The 20466-nt window shown below is 40.5% G+C and overlaps 1 protein-coding gene across 5 annotated transcripts in view; it reads right to left on the bottom strand.

Moving 5' to 3' along the window:
• The window catches only part of LOC134212860 (serine/threonine-protein phosphatase 6 regulatory ankyrin repeat subunit B-like), a 224217-nt gene that overhangs the window by 131549 nt on the left and 72202 nt on the right, over window positions 1-20466 (bottom strand). For 2 of the 5 annotated variants that reach the window (XM_062691109.1, XM_062691108.1), the window contains exon 1: window positions 16483-16665. The exons of the other annotated variants lie outside the window; for them this stretch is intronic. In XM_062691109.1, the coding sequence (XP_062547093.1) occupies window positions 16483-16653 (171 nt within the window). In that variant the 5' untranslated portion in view covers window positions 16654-16665. Of the gene's footprint in view, window positions 1-16482; window positions 16666-20466 lie in introns of those variants that run through there. 5 annotated transcript variants of the gene reach the window in all.

A 20466-nucleotide genomic window follows, 5' to 3' on the forward strand; every position in this document is an offset into this window, starting at 1 on the left:
GATCGGAAGCCTCATTTGGTCATTTGGCCGAAACTAGCCACTAGCCCAAAAGTTGTTTGACCGATTATACCATTTGGCCGAACAGACCATAAAGCCGAAAATCATTTGGCCGAATGGGTCATTTGGCCGAAAAAGTAATTTAGCCGAAAGGGTAATTTAGCCGAAAGTGTCATTTTCCCGAAAAGCTCATTAGGCCGAAAGGGTCATTCGGCCGAAAGGGTCAGTTGGCCGAAAGGATCATTAGGCCAAAAAGGGTCATTTGGCCGAAACGGTAGTTTGGTCGAAAGGTCATTTGGCCGAAAGGGTCAGGGAAGGCTAATAAAATGTAGGAAACCACAACACAATAAATTTTCGGCCAGATGGGTTTCGTCCTAATGGGTCGTTTGACCAAATGGCTTTCGGCCATATGCACGTAAAAAATTTAATGTTACATATTATTAAGATTTCTAATACTTTTTTGCCGAAGAAGGCGCTTATTGATATGTATAAGAAAAAACTAATACATCGTATTGATCACATACATTCCGAAACTTATACTTTTCATTAACTTATGAATGTCATTAGCTTTTTGATATGGGATTATTCATTAGGTAGCATAATGAAGAGTATAAGTATTTTTGAATGTTTTTTTGCCATAACATATAAGTGATATAAGGTTATTTTTTTTACGTGTGGGTTTCGGTCAGACGACCCTTTCCCGGCACTGGGACCGCAACCAGACGAAAGTTTTGTGATGCTGCCGTCTTTCTATGCATAGAGAAATGGAGCGATGGGCCAAAAGGACCGTAACTCACATCAAACTGATGTCCGTGTTGGGGATGCATGGGCAGGATTTGTTGGTTCTGAATTGTGAACTGAGTTGAATTGAAATATTCAATAAGTTAACGTTGACCATCAAAAGTTTCAATAAAATAAAGCTTGCCGAGGCGTTTGATATGTAAATCTCGAAAATACATCAAATGATAAAGGCAAAGTTTTTTAAATTTTCATCTACACCCTGTATCAGAGCCTTACCCTTAGACGTAGTATACGTCAAAATTATCTCAACTTAACCTTGTTTCTAAATATAATGGGTGTTCTGAAAAAAACCGATATATGTATTTCTACTTGTGTGCCTCACGAACAGCAACCACTCGACCGCGACATCGCAATCCGATGATTCGGCGCGACGGACGCCGTTGATTTCCAGATCCGCCGTGGATGCTGATTGGTACACGAACGTAAATGATGCGCTGCTGCTGCCACAACCGCCACCACCACCATAACCAAAAATGTTCTGCTCCACTGTGACAGCCGTTGTCGCTGGGACCGTTTCTGGACGCCCTGGCCCGCTCTCCATGAAATCCTCAGTGAAAATGACGTTCGCACGTGAAACACAGTTTTTTTTATACATTTTATTATTTATTCAGACTTAGGCCGAAGTGGCCTGTGCAGTACATAAGAGTCTTCTCCATGCGGCTCGGTCCATGGCTTCACGTCGTAAACCATGCAGTCTACGGAGTTTCCGCAAGGCATCTTCCACTTAATCGATCCATCATGCCTGCTGCGCCCCTTGGCTTTAAATTATACACATGTCTGTGTTGGGGATGCATGAACGGGATTGATAAATTCTTATTTTATCATCGGGATTGGAAAGAAATAGCATTTTCAATCATTTAACATTGATGATCAATAGTATCGATCGAATGGGCAAATTGCTGGATAGTTTCCAAATCAATTGATAAGAACTGGCTATCGCAAAAACAGTCAAATTTTTAAATAAAACTATTTTCTACTTCTTTTTCAATGGCTCTACATTCCAACTGGAACTTGGCCGTCTTTTCAACTTAGTATACTATTAGCATTTCCTGAGTTATTAATTGAAAGCTTTTCTGTGCCCGCCTATAACCGAGCGCGATAGGGCCCGTCTGGGAAGCAGCGTTACGTAAGGCGGGGATACCTTCGAGGTGGTCGAGAAAAAGATTCACCACCGCACCAAATGTGTCATGTACAAGACGCTGATAACACCGGTAGTCCTCTACGGACATGAAATATGGACAATGCTTGAGGGGACTTGCAAGCGCTCGGAGTATTCGAGAGACAGGTGCTTAGGACCAGCTTTGGCGGTGTGCTAGACGGTGTGTGGCGGCGAAGAATGAACTACGAGCTCGCCCAACTCTACGGCGAACCCAGAAGGTAACTAAAGCCGGAAAGGTACGATGGGCATATCATAATGCGAGAATGCCGGGCAGCAATCCTGCAAAGATGGTGTTCGCTTCCGAGACGGCGTGGAGCGCAGCGATCGACGTGGGCAGACCAGATGCAAAACGACTTGGCGAGCGTGGGCGCATTCGAGGATGGAGAGATGCGGCCTCGAACCGTGTATTGTGGCGTCAAATTGTTGATTCAGTGTCATCTGTTTGGATGTAAACTAAATAAATGAAATGAAATGGCGGGCATATTGCATGAGTATGTATCTTGTGTGGCAAGTACAATGGATACACTATGCCCAGGTTATCGAGTAAGTTTCCAACCCGAAAACATCCTAGACCGAACCGAGAATCGAACACGCCACCTCCGGATTGGCAATCCTACGCTTTTGCTTAAAAGACTACTGGAGACCACAACTAACTAAATTCTAAATTGAGTCCTACATCAAAACAGTCGATTTCAAAAACTGAAAGTCGATTTGCACAAAAAAAAAACTTTTTGATTCTGACGAAATTTTGTCTCGAGATGGGTAATTATGTTCCCTACTGAAATAGAGGTCGGTATTTGCGGTATTTCTAAAATAAAATACAAAGATACATATCAAAAATATTTATTATCAGGACACCTCTCAAACTGTAATCATTTCATACACCTATGTACTTTATAGAGAGCACTAACCCCATCAAAATGCACATGATGATTAACTTAATGTTAGATTAAATTGATGTTATATTAAAGCTATCATCCACATCGGTCTACCGATAACTTCTCACTTTGTTTATCCTGGAGAAGCTAGTTTTGTGCACCCTTGTCTCAAGCATTCATGTGCCTTCTTACACACAATACTTCTCTGTTACACCCAATGTAACACATACTGAACAAATAGGAAAACACACCAAACGTAAAAGTTGCAAGTTGTATATCAACAGTAAAAACCAACAATATTTACATCATCGATCACTTTCAGAATCAAATTTTTCATGCTCGATTTGGCTCGTAGCTTATCCATGCTCGCCACACGTTCTGGTCACTTCCACTACTTTTCAACCACTCTCAGCAGATTAACCGCCTTTGAAGTATGCACACGTTCAAAAATCACTCACAAAGCTTCTCATAGCTGAGGTTTCACTATTTTGTAATCACCAGACATGCACGAACCCTTCTGAAGAGCTACAAAACTACACACCAAAAGAAGCAGGAGAAATTATCGCCTGACCCAATGCTCTCCATTTTCAATAATCGCACAAGGTTCATCCTTTTGATTGCGGGTAGGGTGGTCCTAAAACAATGGTCGATTTCAGACCCGATTAATTCTAGCTCATATTCAATCAGATCTCATTCTGAGAAGCCTGAGGCAAGTTCTAGACTACCCACATTGGGTTATCATTGAACTAGATTGCAACAGTGATAAATCCCCAAATTGCATGACCCGTTTCTGTTAGTTACATTCGGCGTTTCGTTTCATGTTCGACAGACATTTATTGACTTACTGAGTGGTTCGAGTGGCAACGGCACAGCAATAACAAAAGTCGAGATATATCCCGCTGGATGCACACGAACCCGCGGCTGCCTGCACACAGAGCCCAACAACTATGTTTATCCAATTTGAAACGCGTTAGAGGACTCCTCTAGAACAGGACCCAAATTTCTAGAACACTTTTCGTTTTCATCGGGCCTCCGAAACTTCTTTCTCCGGTGTACGCTCATTAACACGATCCGTAGGCAACTGAACGCATGGCGGAGCTTTTCTTACCCAGGTTTCGGTTTGGTGCAGATCAAACAGTTTGGAAAATAGTTCCATGGCGTCCTGGCAATTACTGCAAGCGAGCCAAGTTTCGTGCCAACCAGCAGGATCGGCCGATTAGTGTACGCCGAGCGTAGACGAAGACGACGACGACCGTGGAGAAAAGTTTTTCTCTCACCCCAACGCTTTGGGGGCATCAGGAGGCCCCCGCCATTCAGTGGAATACCATATCGGAGGAAATGCCTCTGCCCTAACAGCTGTCTGTGATTGATCCATCATCAGCGTTTCTCCCCGGATTCAGCGAACAGAGGAAATAGCGGACCCGGGGTAGGAAAACTTTTCGACTGCAAAACAAATCAAATTGAAGTGCCATTATTTGCTGCAGCTCTCCGCCAGACACGTTCACGGGGGAAATCCGGCGCTAGGCAGCATGTATACAAGTGTGTGAGCATTTCAATCAAACGAGGGGCTACACTTTCACTGCGATGTGCTGCGAAGCAAGTGGTGAGCTATTTTAAGCATATAAGCAGGATATGTTTTACGAGCACCGAGCAAACTATTCGGAAGTTATTTCTTCAGAAATAATATCTGAATTATAGACACTTCTTCATTGTGGGTTAGTGTTAGTAGATTTCCCAAAGTTGTTGGAATGGCGATATAAAACAAAGTGATAGAAAATTGCGTTTGTCAATTAAGATAACGGTGGAGGAGCAAATCCACAAATAAATTATTTTTAAAACCCAAATTAATCCACCTAGCGATGTTAGTGCCTTTCCCGTGCGATATAAAAGGTACACTTTCTTATATACATTTGTTTATACCACACTCCCTTACTCGATATTGAAGGGACTATTGAGTTACGGGGTAGTACAGATTTAGGTTCTGTAAAGACTGTAGATTACAATGCTTGAACTCAAGAATATTTTGGATGGCCCAGAAAATCCTAAAACTATCGTACGATTTTTCTGCTGATATAATGGATATGATTTTCCCGTAAAGCTGGGTAGATCACTTTGCGTAGAGTTTTACGGTGTAAGATCTACCAAACAGAGTCCTTTTCGAGCTATTGCCATAGCTTGTATTGCCCTAGTGCGAAGATTCATCGTATTTAGCCTGGAAATATGAATCAAATAGTTGAAACTTGCGCCCGTTGGGTATCTTTTCCTCGTTGGGCCATTCAGCTCCCACCTCAATCGTGTGCTACTCGCTAAAAACCCAATGGTGGATCTATCCTATTCCGACGAGAAGTTTTCCTTCAGTTTTAATTCCCCCCATAAACGCTGCTTCAACAAGTAACCTGATCAAGTGCCGAATTTAGTCCAGAGGTCTCGGGCGATGGAACTTGTTTATTCCGACAATTATTGATTATACACGCCCTTGAGCCATTCAGTTCAGGGTTCTTATATCAAGGTTCACTCACTTCGATAGTAGTTGGGAGAGACTAGCGCGGGGGTGAAAAATTAATTTTCAGTACAAAACATAAACAAACTCGGTGGCTGCCCCATATAAAAATCCAAGATGGCTGAATCATGTAATTGGCATACTGCTACACCTGCTTGTATTCACCTTGATTCAGTTCTCATTTCAATCTCGGACTACTTTGATAGTTTGCTATACTTCTTGAACTCCTAGGCAGGCTTGTAAAATGTCATCTGCATGTCATTTGACTAATTTGTTATTAACTTTCTTTAGAAATAAAATTTACATCATAATTTTAGATGTACTCATAACGCTTGAGTAGTGCTATAGTTTTGTTCAAAGGTACATTGCTCTAACTATAACATCTAAGGCTGGAGATTGAAAACTCTCCAAAATGTCACGTGTCATTTGACATAATGTCATTTGAATGACATTTTGCCTTCCACGCCCCAGATTACATATTTACAGCAATGTCTTGTTAGACAAAGTTGTAGGCACATTTATGCGCTATAAGTTCGTCATACATCAAGAATCAATAGCTAACTTCTGGAAAAGTTCTGGGAAAATTATACAAACGAATGCAAATGACATTTTACAACACTGCTCCTAGCGCCCATCAGGTACTTCTTCATAGTTGAGACATTCATTTCATTTATTTAGCTGACATCTAAATAGATATCAGGCCGTCTTGTACCTGCAAAGATGGACCTAAGCACCCGTATCTCGAATACTCCTAGTGATTGCAAGTCCTCCTCGAGTATGGTCCAAGCTTCATGTCCATAGATGACTACCGGTCTTATGAGCGTTTAGTACATGACACATTTGGTCGGGGTTCAGCCAAAACGCACCAAGCGCCAACGAAAAATTACCGATTTTTCTGTTCAAACTTTCGTTTAGCAGATTTAATTGATCGTAAATCGTATCGGATATCCCTCAACCCCATAACTGAAGATATCCTACTGCAAATGTACGTTGAAATGGGTATGAAACTATTTCCGTTGTCCTTTTACGAACAAAATATCACAAGTCAGTCGAAAAGCCGCTTGGTGCGGTTTGGCTGAACCCCGACTATTCGGTCCTGGTGTGAATCTTTTTTTATCGTAGTTTCTTCTGAAGCTTCTGAAGTTTCTACTGTCGTTTGGTAGGAAGGGTCATTTGGCCGTAAGAGTCGTTTGGCCGAAATGGTCGTTTGGCCGAAAGGGTCATTTGGCCGAAATGGTCGTTTGGCTAAAAGGTTCGTTTGTAAAAAGTGGGAATCGTGAAGTGAGTAGTGAGACGTCTCATTGCCCATTTCGCACTACTCACTTTTCACAGTGAGCAGTCAGAAATGAGAAGTGAGGTGTCTAACTTCTCACTCCTAATTTCTCACTTATCAAATGACCTATTCGACCAAATGTCTTATTCGCCAAATGACCCTTTCGGCCCAATGACCCTTTCTACCAAATGACCCTTTCTACCAAATTACCCTTTCGGCCAAAAGACTTTCGGCCTAATGGTCTGTTCGGACAAATGGTATATTAGACTAAACAACATTCGGCCTAGTGCTGCTTCCATCTTTCGATCACCACACGTGCGTCTGTCAAGATACTCCCATCCTTATCCCAGCACATCTCGGCTCGCGATACGAAGCCTTTACGGGATGCGTTGAGCTTCTGATAAAATTAACGTTTTTCATGAGAACGGCACAGCTGTTTCATCTCCTTGCACCCTGCTTCTTCCAGACGGCGTTTCTTCTTATAAAAAGGCGGGTCTGCTGTCTCCGCTTCCGTCTATAGCATTCCACGTTCTGCCGGGTTCCTTGTTGCATTCTTCGGCCAATCAATCGTTCCGTCGACTTCGTCCCTCATACCCGACGTTGTTCTCCCCTGCTTCGTTAATGGCTGCATTACCTGTATTCTAGCAATCATCAAGAGGGGCCCTATATAGGCAATTAATTTTGAATGAACTGACCCCGAGTGGCAATCTTTATTTGCTTATGTTGTCGGGTTATGGTCTGATGACCCACTGGCACAACCTCACACAACCCTACTTCATCGAGCACTGCGCACTGCCAATGAAGAAAGCGTGTAGGACCCAGACAGTACTTAATACTCATCCTACTTGGTAGGCATTGTACAAAAATACATGTGAGAGAGTTAGTTCTGATAAATAGATTACGAGAGCTCGGTAACGTGCCTGGTGCTGGGAATTTGGTTTCATCAGTACCCGCTAAGTTACTGTGGACGATGGAGGTCCTTCGTAGCTTAGTAGGAAAAGCACGTCTGTCAAGCGTACTGGTTTTGTGGGATCAAGACCCAGTGAAGGAAGTGGTTAGCCTCCAATACATTTATCGAACTAAATCTATCATATGTTATGCATATGCATAAATCGAGTTTCAGACTTTTTTTATAATGAATGATGCCATGACAAAGTTAACCATGCCCTGCTGCTTGCAAGACTAGAAAAAGCAATGGGTAATGTTTTCAACATAACCGCGAGTAGACGTAGGACTTGTATAAACGTAACGTATTTACATTTAACTTTTAGATCTATGGAGTTTGATTATAGGTATTGATATTGGAAACGACAACTTCCATGCTTTGTAGAATTATTAGCAACTTGTTCATTCAAAACTTCTGGAAATAAAATTAATAATTGAATACATTTTTTGAATTAGAATTGCTTTACTCAAGCAAATGTAGGGCATTTATAGATATCTTATTGATGATAGTATTTGAAGTTTAAAATTCTATTCACAAAATTTTCAGACTTGGGCAGAATGTGCTATTTTAGGGGAACTGTCCTGTTTTCCAAACAAAGAAATACAGCACCAATTTCGTTGCTTCTTTTTTGCTAACATGCGTGCTTACTGCAGAAAAAGTCACAACAATGAGAAACAAGACAAGGAGCAGTAACCCTACTATAACAGATATAATATATAAAATAATATATAATAAAATTATTTAATGTTGATTCCAAACTCCGAGTCTACGTTAAATTTTATAATACAATTTCTCAGAAAATGAAAAACAAAGAATAAGATAAAGTTTATTTAAATATTCTTCTGGAAATTATTTTTTGCGGACTTTTTTAAAAAGATTTACAGCGAAATTTTCAAATCTAAAATGGATATTAACACTATTGCTGATTGTGCATCTTTAATTGCTAATGCCTTCTGCAAATAAATGAAAGTAGTTATTTTAATCAAATTTTTATTTTCATCAGTGTTGATTTTTTATTGCTGGGGAATCAGAACTGTTATAGTATATCACCATGTTTTAATATACGTGTCGTTTAGTACCAAGCACAACTTAACATATAGTCAGTCATATGACATGACTCGTACTTATCCCGGGATTATGTGGATTAACCAATCACTTTTCATGGATGAGCAGACCAAATCTCTCTAATTTTATTCTTCTTTATCCACCACCGCTGCCCTAGCTGCCTTGGCCATCATCGGCCTCTAGCCGTGAGCTCCGAGCGAAGCGATGGGCGATTGCATCCATCGCAACCTACACCACTGCATCCGACCATCATCAAGCACAGAATTACAAAAAATGCGCCCACTTCTTTCGTGCATATTCGCAGACTCACCGGCAGTTCTACCGCTGGTGACTGCATGCTGTCACTGGGTCGTATGAATAAAAAGTAGCAAAACTCAGCGCTTGTAGTATCTACTCAAAAATAAAGTCCACAGAAAAAACTACATGTTTGATATGAATAAAAATATTTTCGAACTTATGGCATATGCTACATTCGAACTTAGCCTTTACTACAGTTTACTACCATTTACTACACGGAGAAATGTCAAAACAAAATAGACCCCATGATGACGATGATGATTTCATCATATTTTTGCGGCTAATCAACAAAAAACATGTCTGTTTTGTTTGTTTTCCCTAAATTGGACTTCTATTTTCAAGAACAAAGCCAATTCGCTTCGATTCTGATCGACCGGCATCTGAAATATGAGTAGCAACGTCTTGAGCAGACTGCAAGATATCAGTAGTAAACTCTTGTTTTATTCATACCGAATCAGTTGTTTGTAGTATGTTCGAAATGTGAAGTGTAGTAAAGTCTCTTTTATTCATACGAACATGTTCCACAAGTGACGTTTACTACTGAAAATGTAGTAAAGTTGAACTTACTACTTTTTATTCATACGACCCACTGTGTAGGTAAACGAACGAACGAACGAACGAACGAAACGAAAAATGAGCGAGCAAAAAGCACGTCAGTACGCGCTGCTGTCACAAATTGTAATGATTCGTACATGGCAGACACTGCTTCTTTTAAACACAAAGAAAATCTTCCGATACCCCCCAAGGCCCGTGACATACCGCATTCTGATGTCCGTGTTAGGAATGCACGGGATTGGTTATATATGAATTTTTTACTGGCTTTGACAAGAAATGAAATTTTCAATAGCTTATTGTTAATAATCTTAAGTTTCAATGAAGGCAAAATGGTGGAGAGGAGAGTGTCCGAGTCGATTGATATTTAAATCTTAAAAATCCATCGAAAGATAAAGGCGCTAGTAACGTTCAAAATCTTCCCTTCCAGCGTAACGCTCTCGATTTCCAAAAATCTGAATGACACCCAGTATAGTAAAGAAAGACGTAAGTCCTACGTCAAAATCGGAGGTAATCACCTACAGTATAACTTAAACTCGCCCGATATTAATACAGGAACAAAGTTGCCTACATTACGGATGGACATCCGTTGTGGTAGCGTACCAGATTTCTACCCGTGATGTAGGCAATTACCTTGAAAGTAGATTTTTGTACAGACAAGTTATATCAACGTTTGGTATAATATTGATATGAAGGTATCAACCTCTGTTGTGTTACGGCTAGAGGTATTTTTGATATAATTTTTATTATTTTAACAACTAACCAGCCAAATTTATAACACATTTTGTTACAATATTTTTCTGAAATAAATAACTCGCCTTGTTATAATTTTGTTATGCATTATTGATCGGGCAGGGACTCAAGCAGCGGAGCACGAAAAGGATTGTCCACTTCCTTCACTCTAACTTTCACCTACTCAGTGACTGAGTAAAATTATATTGCCGTCTCTTTCCTTCACACGGAAATTTTACTCAATTTCCGTCAAAAGCAGGATTACTCATAGTGTTGAGTTGTCCTGATTTTGACGGAAATTGAGTAAAATTTCCGTGGGAAGAAATGAGACGGCAATACAATTTTACTCAGTCACTGAGTAGGTGAAAGTTAGCGTGTTCTCAACCATGCATGTTGTTTGCAGCCACGAAATGTGAAAATCGTTTAGCGGTATTTATGTATTTCTTTGTTTTGCGATGATATGAATATATGTTCAGTGAGATGGAAAACGGAACAGTTCCTCTAGCTGTTTTGGAAATGTTTACAACTACTTGTTGCTGTTATTTTCAAGCTTGAATAAGTAGTCCAATGATGTTAGTGTCAACCCTAATGTTCAGCACATCCAGACCTACCAAGTTCTCTATGTTCTTGTCCAATTTATTAATAGAACAACTCTTGAGAAACTAGCGACTTAATGCGCCACAACGGTGCTTTCAAAATACAAAGTATATTTTGTTCCACGGGTTTCCTTGACAACTATTGTTACTATGGCAATATTTACGTCATTTTTTTTAATTACGTCTCCTAACTCCTACTGCTAATTGGAGCTAGTGAACTGCGCACCTTACTGTGAGCATGTGAGAAGAAGGTGATGGATCGTGACAAGTTTCATGCAACCTTCCATGAAGGTTGGCTTATTAATAGTAGTAGTTTTGGAACATACTTTGGTTTTCTTGCAGGAGTATCAGCCTTACACAAATTGTTTTTGATCGCCGCTTCCAAGTGCTGGTTCCGGAAGTGTCGAGCGAAATTCCCAGAGTCAAACTTTGCTAAACATATTTTTAGCTTTGAGGAACCGAAAAACTCGTGTTTTCTTTTCTCCATTAAATTTGATGATTTTTAATATTTTAGTTAATTTTCCTTTCGAGTACGTCAGCACTCAAAGAAGATGCCGTGAACATACGTCAATTTAGTCAATATTTCATCTTAAGAACTTTAGCAGAGATTGTGACAGTCAATATCGGTGAAATAAGTTAAGAGTGTTGGTCCCCGGTAGTCGAAGATATAAGCAAAAAACTTCTCCAATCCAATGCAAGAATAAGGGCCTACCGAAAAGGTTAACAGAGAGCTGCCGAGTGATAAATTGAAAAAAAATTCTATTTTATGTTAATCGAGATGAACCAGCCATATTATATCAGGCCTCCTAATGAACTTCGCTTTGACCTGAATGAATATACAATAATAAGACAATTATTTTACACCAGGATATAAACACTATTCTCAAAATTGAGTAGGTATTTATTTTCTGAGTAGTGTTGATGATATCGTAAAGATTGAAAATGTAGTTAAAAGTAGTGCACTCAGGGCACGATCCATACGTTCTTGTGATAAACATTGGCCGAGACATGAGACGTATTCCAATCTTTTCGGAAATAAACAACAAGTTGAAAACAGACAACGTTCCAGTAGAAACGAATAAAAACGACAGAAATATTCCTCTTCAACATTGCTGAGCTTCTTGAGCCATCATCACCTTTCAAAATGGTTAACGTAGAAAAAAGGCAATATAGAACTTTTCAGTGTAAAAAACTCACTTCTAGGGGGATCGATCGTCTGACCACGTACTTAAAAACCGATCCGGGTCATACTTGGGTGTGACTAATATAAAAATAGGAAAACCCATTACCATTTAATTTGTTTCTAAAACTGAATATGTGATACGAATGGAATTGGTTCAGTTCTATATTTGTGCCGGTTAGTCCCTCAAACTTCAATATCTGAAACTCCAGATCGTAACCACCAACTCGAACTACATTCAACGATATAGATAATGTGATAATATTCTGTGTCGAAAATAACATGTCGCATCGAAATAGGCTGAAATTACGTATTCTATCAAACACGTTTGCGTAACGCGACACCATTTGCAGGAGACTGTTTGTCGATCAGCGCAACGCGGCGGTGTTCATATCAATTCAGTTATTTTCGTTATAATTTCCGTTTTTCCTGCGATTTTAATTCACAGCCTCATTTCTGTTGATGTATACGAGAAATGCTTAGAATAAATCGAGACTCCAAACCGTATACCAGAGCTGAAAAACGCAATTGCATTTCAAAATGCAAAAAAGTGCAATTCAGCGATGGTGTCGCGTTACGAAATCCAGCGCGCTCTATTTCTCATATTCAAAGCGAAAAATCTCAAAATGAATATACTATCAGAAAGGAAATTTAGTGAGGATAATTTTAAACCTGTTTAATCATATGTCCCCGAGGCTAATTTTCGAATGCAGACCTAATTTCTCGCTGAAAGTCGGCTCCTCATGGTGTCGCGTTACGCTGGAATGTGTCACTACATCAACAACGTAACTATGCCATGCTATGCTATGTTAATCCACGTTTTAAAAGTCGTATAAAAAGAACCCGCATAAAAAGCGACTCCAGTGATTTTTTTACATAAGCATGGTTAGAATTGTGGTTACGAAATAGTCTAAACAGATACATACTCTTTATTTATTCATAGAAAGCAGAGTAATAATATCACGCAAATTGAGCTATGCAACCAAAAATGTATTCTGAAGTCCAAAACTCTTCACGGTATTTATTTTCAATTACATGTCGGCGACAAAAATATAACCACGCAAAAGTTAAATTATTTACTTTATTACTTATTAATTATTAATTACTTATCTTTTTAAAATTCCGAACTGGAAGACTGGCAGCCAAGGAAATATTTGCATTGTGCTTTTTTGGTACGATATGACTCAAGTCTGATTGTTGCTCATCCAGCAAGAGGCAGAAAGGAGACAACCAAAACGTTGCGACATAACCATTGAAGGCTACTTTTGGGAGCAATGTTTTGTTATGCTCAGAGCCGAGAGCATGAGTTATCGCACTTTGTCGATGCTGATAGTGAAAAGTAGCAAAAGTAAATAGCAGTGATTGAAAGAAGTTGTCATCTAGCTACTGAAGAAGTTAATCTTGAACAGGCTGTCACCATTCGCGGAGGGACGGGAGGATTGTCGAGCGAGCGATTCGGCTTTCGGAGAGGTTGTTTACGGAAAGTCATTTGAAGAGAAGAAAAATATATAAAGCTTTTTTAGTGGAATGTATTTAACCGTCTAAGACGAATTAAGTACTGTCCATTTAATTCCACCAGTTAATTTTCGTTATCTTTGCAGATACGTATTTCGACCACAACTGTGTGGTCGCTTTAAGTTCCGTACTTGACTCGACTCAAGTCGAGTCAAGTACGAGACATTGAAGACGACCACACAGTTGTGGTCGAAATACGTATCTGCAAAGATAACGAAAATTAACTGGTGGAATTAAATGGACAGTAATTAATTCGTCTTAGACAATTGAAGAGGTCAAATTGACTGCAGCTTATTCGATCAGTCCCGTCTAGCAATGGTTGCGTAGCAAGAAGCTACAGCTGATGTATCATAAAACAAAGATCCCCTACACCGGAGATGAGCCAGCCTCGGGCTGAAACTCTCCTAAATAAAGACAAAAAAGATCACCTCCAGGAGATCTCTTCAACAATTGGGGGTGATGCTCGATGATAAACTGAGCTTCAAAAGTCACAGGAGATGATGGAGGAATACGGAATAGACACTACCACCGATAACATAGCTGCAACGTTGCAAGAATGTGCCAGAGCGCACAATAGGGGAGTGCAGATTCTACAATAAGGTTGGCGCACGAAGCACTGCCGCGGCCGTAATATTTCTTCGCGACATCAAGGATTTGATAAATTTGACTGAGTAATCGATTTTTTCTTTGGTTGTTAACCCCAAGTTTCTTAGTCCCAAAAATAACTTCGGGGATCACTTTTAAATTTCAATAATATATTGGATAGGGACACGGCAGGTATTTTCGTCTGTTCGTCATAGTCTCGAAAACCAATAAAAGAGACGCTTTTTTGTAAAACTCATACGTACCAAATCGTAAGCTCAAGAGAAACATTCTGCGTTCTGCTATAGTGGAGTTCTAGAAAATGTACGTTGCTTTCGTTGGTTTTAGCTTCGACGATGGACGGAAATACCTGCCGTGTTCCTACTAACATTTTTTTTATGTTACAGAAGAATTTGTCACAATAGTATGAGTAAGAAAGAAGGAGTATGCAAACACATATTATCAACAATTTTGCATCAATGTTATCGCAAAAATTAAACTGTGACAGCCGCTTATTAGGTTAAGGTTTACTTCCTTTCAGTTATTCAAAAACCTTTCCTGCACCTGCTCATGTAAACCTTATGTTTCCATGAATTTCATTCCTGGGAAGCGAAATCCGGAAGCGGTATAGTCATGTTGATTTCCCGATGTTTTCTAGTTAATATTTAGAATGGAGGTAATAAACTATAGAGCAAGATTGTCGCTGTCGTCACTGGCGAAACATCTTTTCAGGGAGAGGATAGGGAACTAAATGTCAACAAAGGAAAAATCAGTACGTTTTGACAGATGGGTACCCAACATGTTTGGGTACGATTACAAAGGGAACCGCAGCGACAACTGTCCTCTATAGTTTATTACCTCCATTATATTTAGATATCTAACTTAATAACGAAAAAATAGGTTTGAAAATTCTTCCTAATTCTGACTAACGAGTTATGTTTACCACACGGAGAAATAGGAAAACTCAGAAATGGGTGATTTTTCACCCACCTTCGAGAAAAGTGGACTAACCCACAACGTGGGTAAAAGGTTTTTACTCATAAGTGAGTACGAGTCCTGTACGTCAAGTCTCGAAGCAAGATTTTCGTCTGATGGGTGAAAAGTACCCATGTGCATGAAAATAATGGTATGAAATTTGGAGATAATTCTATACAAGATTATCGAGAAGATTATAAACCGAAGACCATATTATGTGCTAATGAATTGTTGTTTATTTAATTGCAAAAACATTAATTACATTGACAGTAACATATTTCAATTGAACAGTAATTACATATCCTTGAACCTCAGCGCTTCTGACACGTTTTTGTTGACATGTCTTGTTGGATTTGATTATAATTTGGAGAGAGAAACAAACCCCTGAGGTATCTTTGAATCCTCTCGGCAGCGGACCGTTCCAAAGCAGCAGGACTTGATCAGTATACCAAGGAATATTGAAAGCTTTTTCTCTTCCTCCATGACGAATGTCCATTCACGGATCTTTTAAAAAGAAGAAAAAAATCTTATAGAAATTATACAATGCATGTGTAACAGGCTTACCTGTAGGCTATTGAGTGTTGACGAATAATTATCAATAATTTTACGAATAAGTCTACATTTTTATTAAATTCTCGAAAATAATTACTTGCGATGCGGCAATGATCTCTTAACTTCGTTCACGATTGCTAAGTTTATTTTCAGCCTTAACAGAGTGAAAAAGACCCACCTTCGAGACTTCTTAATACAATTTCAAGGTGGGTGCTTTTAACACATTTTTCGTAAATTTGGAATAACCCACCTTTTTGACAGCTCCATATTGCAATTCAAGGTGGGTGATTTTGAAACATAAAATGTGTAATCTCAAATCTCCGTGCATATGAAAACTTAAGCGCTATTACTTGTATCGGATGCTTTTAGCACTATATACATGCAAATATGTTTATTTCCATGAGCACAAAATAGTGGCAAATGCATAGTGGCAATAATGTTGCAGAATTCTTCGACCCTAAAGGCTTTTTATGAATGTTCGATGCATACATTTTGATTGAAAGCAATTGTTTACAACGCATTGCGTTACAATTGATTTGCAGTTCAATCTACTGCAGCTCCTCATTTTATCGTGGCCCGGAAACAGCATTGAAGCTACACTAATTCCTATCCATTTCAAACGTTTGTCTATCAATCAAACGCCGCGATAGTGAAGAAACTGCTATTCTATGATAACTTCCCTGCGGACGGTGCTGTAGGAACAGTTCATTAATACTGCACCAAAATTATTTAAAAAAATCTTCTTCACCCAAAATAGTTTCACTTGGCATTGATGTCAAGGCCACACCGTTTCGAGACACGCGTCAATTCAACACGATCGGTTCACCAAACTTCACTGAAAAGCGCAACGGCTCTCAAGCATTATTATCGAACACCCCCTACCTTGATCTTCCAACCCTTGGTGAGCGACATACCCTGCTGCAGTATTGTCAGTGCTAAACAGTAGTAATAAAGTCCTTGCGCATATCTCCAACAATGTTCACAACAGTGTGCTGGCTCGGTTACGTCCTGAAACACTGCCGCCACCATAAACAGCCATCCAAGATGGAGCATTAGGGCCCTGTGCTGGATCGTCTTGTCTCGGTTCTGTGTGGGTGGGCCTGCAGCCCAACCGCCCTTACCGTGTGGTATTCCGACGATTGATATAACACTTCATGGGTGCGAGGCAATCTACATTCACGTGAACCACAAATCACACTCTCACCGACATCTACCAGAAAGTAGCTGCAAGCTCAGCTGATTTATTTCCTAGATGGCACTTCTGCTCGTTTACTACGAAGATAGGGCGCCTAACTTTGTAGGCCATTTACTAGAGCAATGCTCTTCAACGGGTGGCACATGGCAAACCGCACTGAGTTAACTCTGGCTGATGGTCCATCAAATTCGTGAAGTTGTCTCCATCGGCATTGTATACATTGTATTTTGGTTTCACTACAGATGCAGCTAAAATTACGTAATAAACTCTCACAAGCACTTTGCCGGTTGATGACATACTCTGCAGCAATCAAGCCGTACTACATCACGATCTTTCCCGGTTCTGTCACATCGACCGACAATGGACCGGTATGGAAGCGTTTCACAATTCACCGAATTTCCCTCACGCAGGACGTCTACGGTTAGGAGAAGCCAAAGTTCTACTGAAGCGGCGAGGTGTCCGAACGAGCCCATCTTCCAACATTCGAGTACAAGACACAATATATAGAAATATAAACTCGCATAACATCGCGACACGACAGCAGTACGCGAATCCTTTCGCGCTTGCATACGAATAAACAACAAACGGGTGGAAAAGTGGATCCCAATAAAAAAATCTACCAAACAGAATAATATTATTGCACCACGTTACCCACCTCTCACCCCCATATGCAAAAATATAAAACTTCATAAAAATAAACTTGATATTTGTATTGGTAATGACGCTGCTCTTGCACTTTGGATTTGTTCGATTGGTGGTTAGGCTCGGTGAAGTTGGTGCGGGAGAGGCCGGAGTTAGCTTCATGCGAATCGTCACCACGACCAGACAGTCTATGGCAGAGGTTCCAAACCACGGCAAACGGGTATCGGATCTGGAGCATCGCCATGCTTAAAATATTCAATTTCATGAAGTAAACTGGATCCTAATTCCGACCATCATCGCATGACTGTTCAAGGCATAGACTGTATAAACAACACTCTTTTCATCGACACTGTCACTGAGGACACTCTCTGTGTGCTCGAAACGTGGTAATTAGCATTGATTACAGTTAAGACTATCACTGAATGAGTCGCAAAGTGTGTGATCCATATAACTACTAATTACCCGACTAGTAGATGGTAACAGATTCATATCAGAACTTGTTATTCTGTTACAGCATTTTTTTATAACAAGGGTTATTATAAAACATGTACCATTAGTAGTTGATTTAACAAAATTGTAACAAAATATCTCATAGTTTTAACAAAAACGATGTGTTACATGAAAAGTAATGAAAATAACTCAAATTATTACAAATAATGTTATTGCAAAGAACAAAATTAACTGATTGTGTTACAAGAATTGCTATTCGTAATGATTATATCGCATTGTGTTATGACGATCATGGAACTCTCTTTTCTTCTTCTGGGACAAAGAATTTATAACAAAATATTGCATATATTGCTGACATATTTCTCAAATGAAGAAGTTGAAATAAAAACCATTGCCCGACTATTCCGGTGCGTAGCTCCATCATGTTGGTGAAAACAAAATTCGTAATCAGAAGATCTGGACAACAGATATTCATTCTGAGCCCCAATTATCGGTCTGAAGCTCATTCAACAATCGACATCTTCATCACAAATATGGACAGCAATAACACTATCAGGAACTAAGCACGGGTGGCTGAAGTTGGTTGTTCGGACAATCGGCTTACCCAAAAAAAAAACGACGGAGCAACCGCAAGGGGCAAAGTCAACTGAGAACTAAGATTAGTACCAGCAGTGCAGGAATCGATTATGAGGTCGTTTCGGAAACGCTTGGCGACGTCATTCGCCACATTCGTTCCATTCAAGAAACGATCTCGCTGACGAGTGTACAACATGTACTGGTGACTCAACATGTAAGCAATGCCCTAACAATTGAAACATCGTCATAGTCTCGAAAACCAATAGAAGAGACTCTTTTTTGCCAAACTCATCCGTACCAAATCGTAAGCTTAGGAGAATCATTCTGCTATAGTGGAGTTCTAGATAATGGACGTTGTTTTAGTTAACTTTAGCCCCTACGACACTGGACGGAAATACCAACCGTGTTCCTACCCAGCATTTAATCCGTCTGCGGAACGTAAAACATAGGTACTAGCAACGTACTGGTCTGGCCTGAGATCGCTAGAAATACAGTGAAAACACTACAGTGTGTTTTTAGTGCGCGCGCTCCTGTGACTCTGGCGTGCATATTTCTACAGTTTGCCATGATAAGGACTGTTCAGTTGAGAGGACACTTTTACATGACGATATAAAACAGACAGATTGGTCAATTTTGATAAAATCTGCTTTATCGTATATTATAATACACTGTTTTTTTTTTTATGGATCCTGTACACCTCCGGTGGTGCAAAGGGCCGACTTGAAAGATCTCCATCCTGAGCGATGCCCGGCTATCGCTTTAACCTGTTGCCAGGTTAGATTTCGGTCGACTTCTTTTATTTCTTTATTGGGGCTTCTCCGCCATGAGCCTCTGGGTCTGCCTCTGCTGCGATGTCCCGCTGGGTTCCAGTCTAATGCTTGCTTACAGATTTCGTTTCCGCCCCTACGTAGAGTGTGGCCGACCCAGCCCCACTTCCGAACCCGAATTTCTGTTGTTATCGGCCTCTGGTGACAACGACGATGAAGCTCGTTGTTTGAGATCCAATTGTGAGGCCACCAGGCCCGAATTATATACCGCAGGCATCTGTTAATGAACACCTGCAGCCGTTGAGTGTTCTCCACTGATACACACCATGTTTCGCTAGCGTATATCAGCACGGATTTCACGTTAGAGTTGAAAATTCGTATTTTGGTGCGTTATCACTTATCTGCCTGTTTTTTCCAGATATTCTTAAACTCGCAAAGGCAGCCCTTGCTTTCTTGATCCGTGCGCCTATGTCGATCTTGGTACCGCCGTCTGACGCCATTTGGCTACCAAGATATTGGAAGCTTTCAACATTCTCCACTGGTTGCCCGGCTGCTGTGAAACTGGAAGGAGTCACCGTGTTTACATCCAACGATTTGGTTTTGTTGACGTTGATGACTAAACCTGTCGAGGAGGAGCGCTCGGCAAGGTCGTTGAGCTTACTCTGCATATCAGGAGCGCCGTTGCGCGAGTAGTGCAACGTCATCCGCCAATTCGAAGTCGTTTAGGTGCTCCATGGTTATAGGCTGCCATAACAGCCCGCGGTTTGGTTCACGGTCAATCGCATCTACCAGAATCTCATCGATTACGATGAGGAACAGTAACAGTGATAGAATACATCCTTGCCTCACACCAGCTACGACCCGGATAGGGTCGGACAGGACCATTGTGCAGCACTCTACACGAAAAGGCCTCGTACTGTGCTTCGATGGGGCCGATGATTTTCTCAAGGAACCCCTTGCGTCTCAGGGCGCCCCACATATTCTCGTGATTGAGACGGTCGAAAGCTTTTTCGTAGTCAATGAATACCAAGTAAAGGGACTCTTGGAATTCGTTGACCTGCTCCAAAATGATGCGGAGCGTGACAATATGGTCCACACAGGATCTTCCGGCACGGAATCCGGCTTGCTGCCGCCGGAGGGTTGCATCGATCTTCTCCTGAATCCGGGCTAGGATAATTTTGCACTGAACTTTGAGAACGGTACACAGCAACATAATGCCTCGCCAGTTATCGCATA

Source organism: Armigeres subalbatus, chromosome 2, assembly GCF_024139115.2.
Source record: "Armigeres subalbatus isolate Guangzhou_Male chromosome 2, GZ_Asu_2, whole genome shotgun sequence".
In the NCBI taxonomy this organism is placed as follows: Eukaryota; Metazoa; Arthropoda; class Insecta; order Diptera; family Culicidae; genus Armigeres; species Armigeres subalbatus.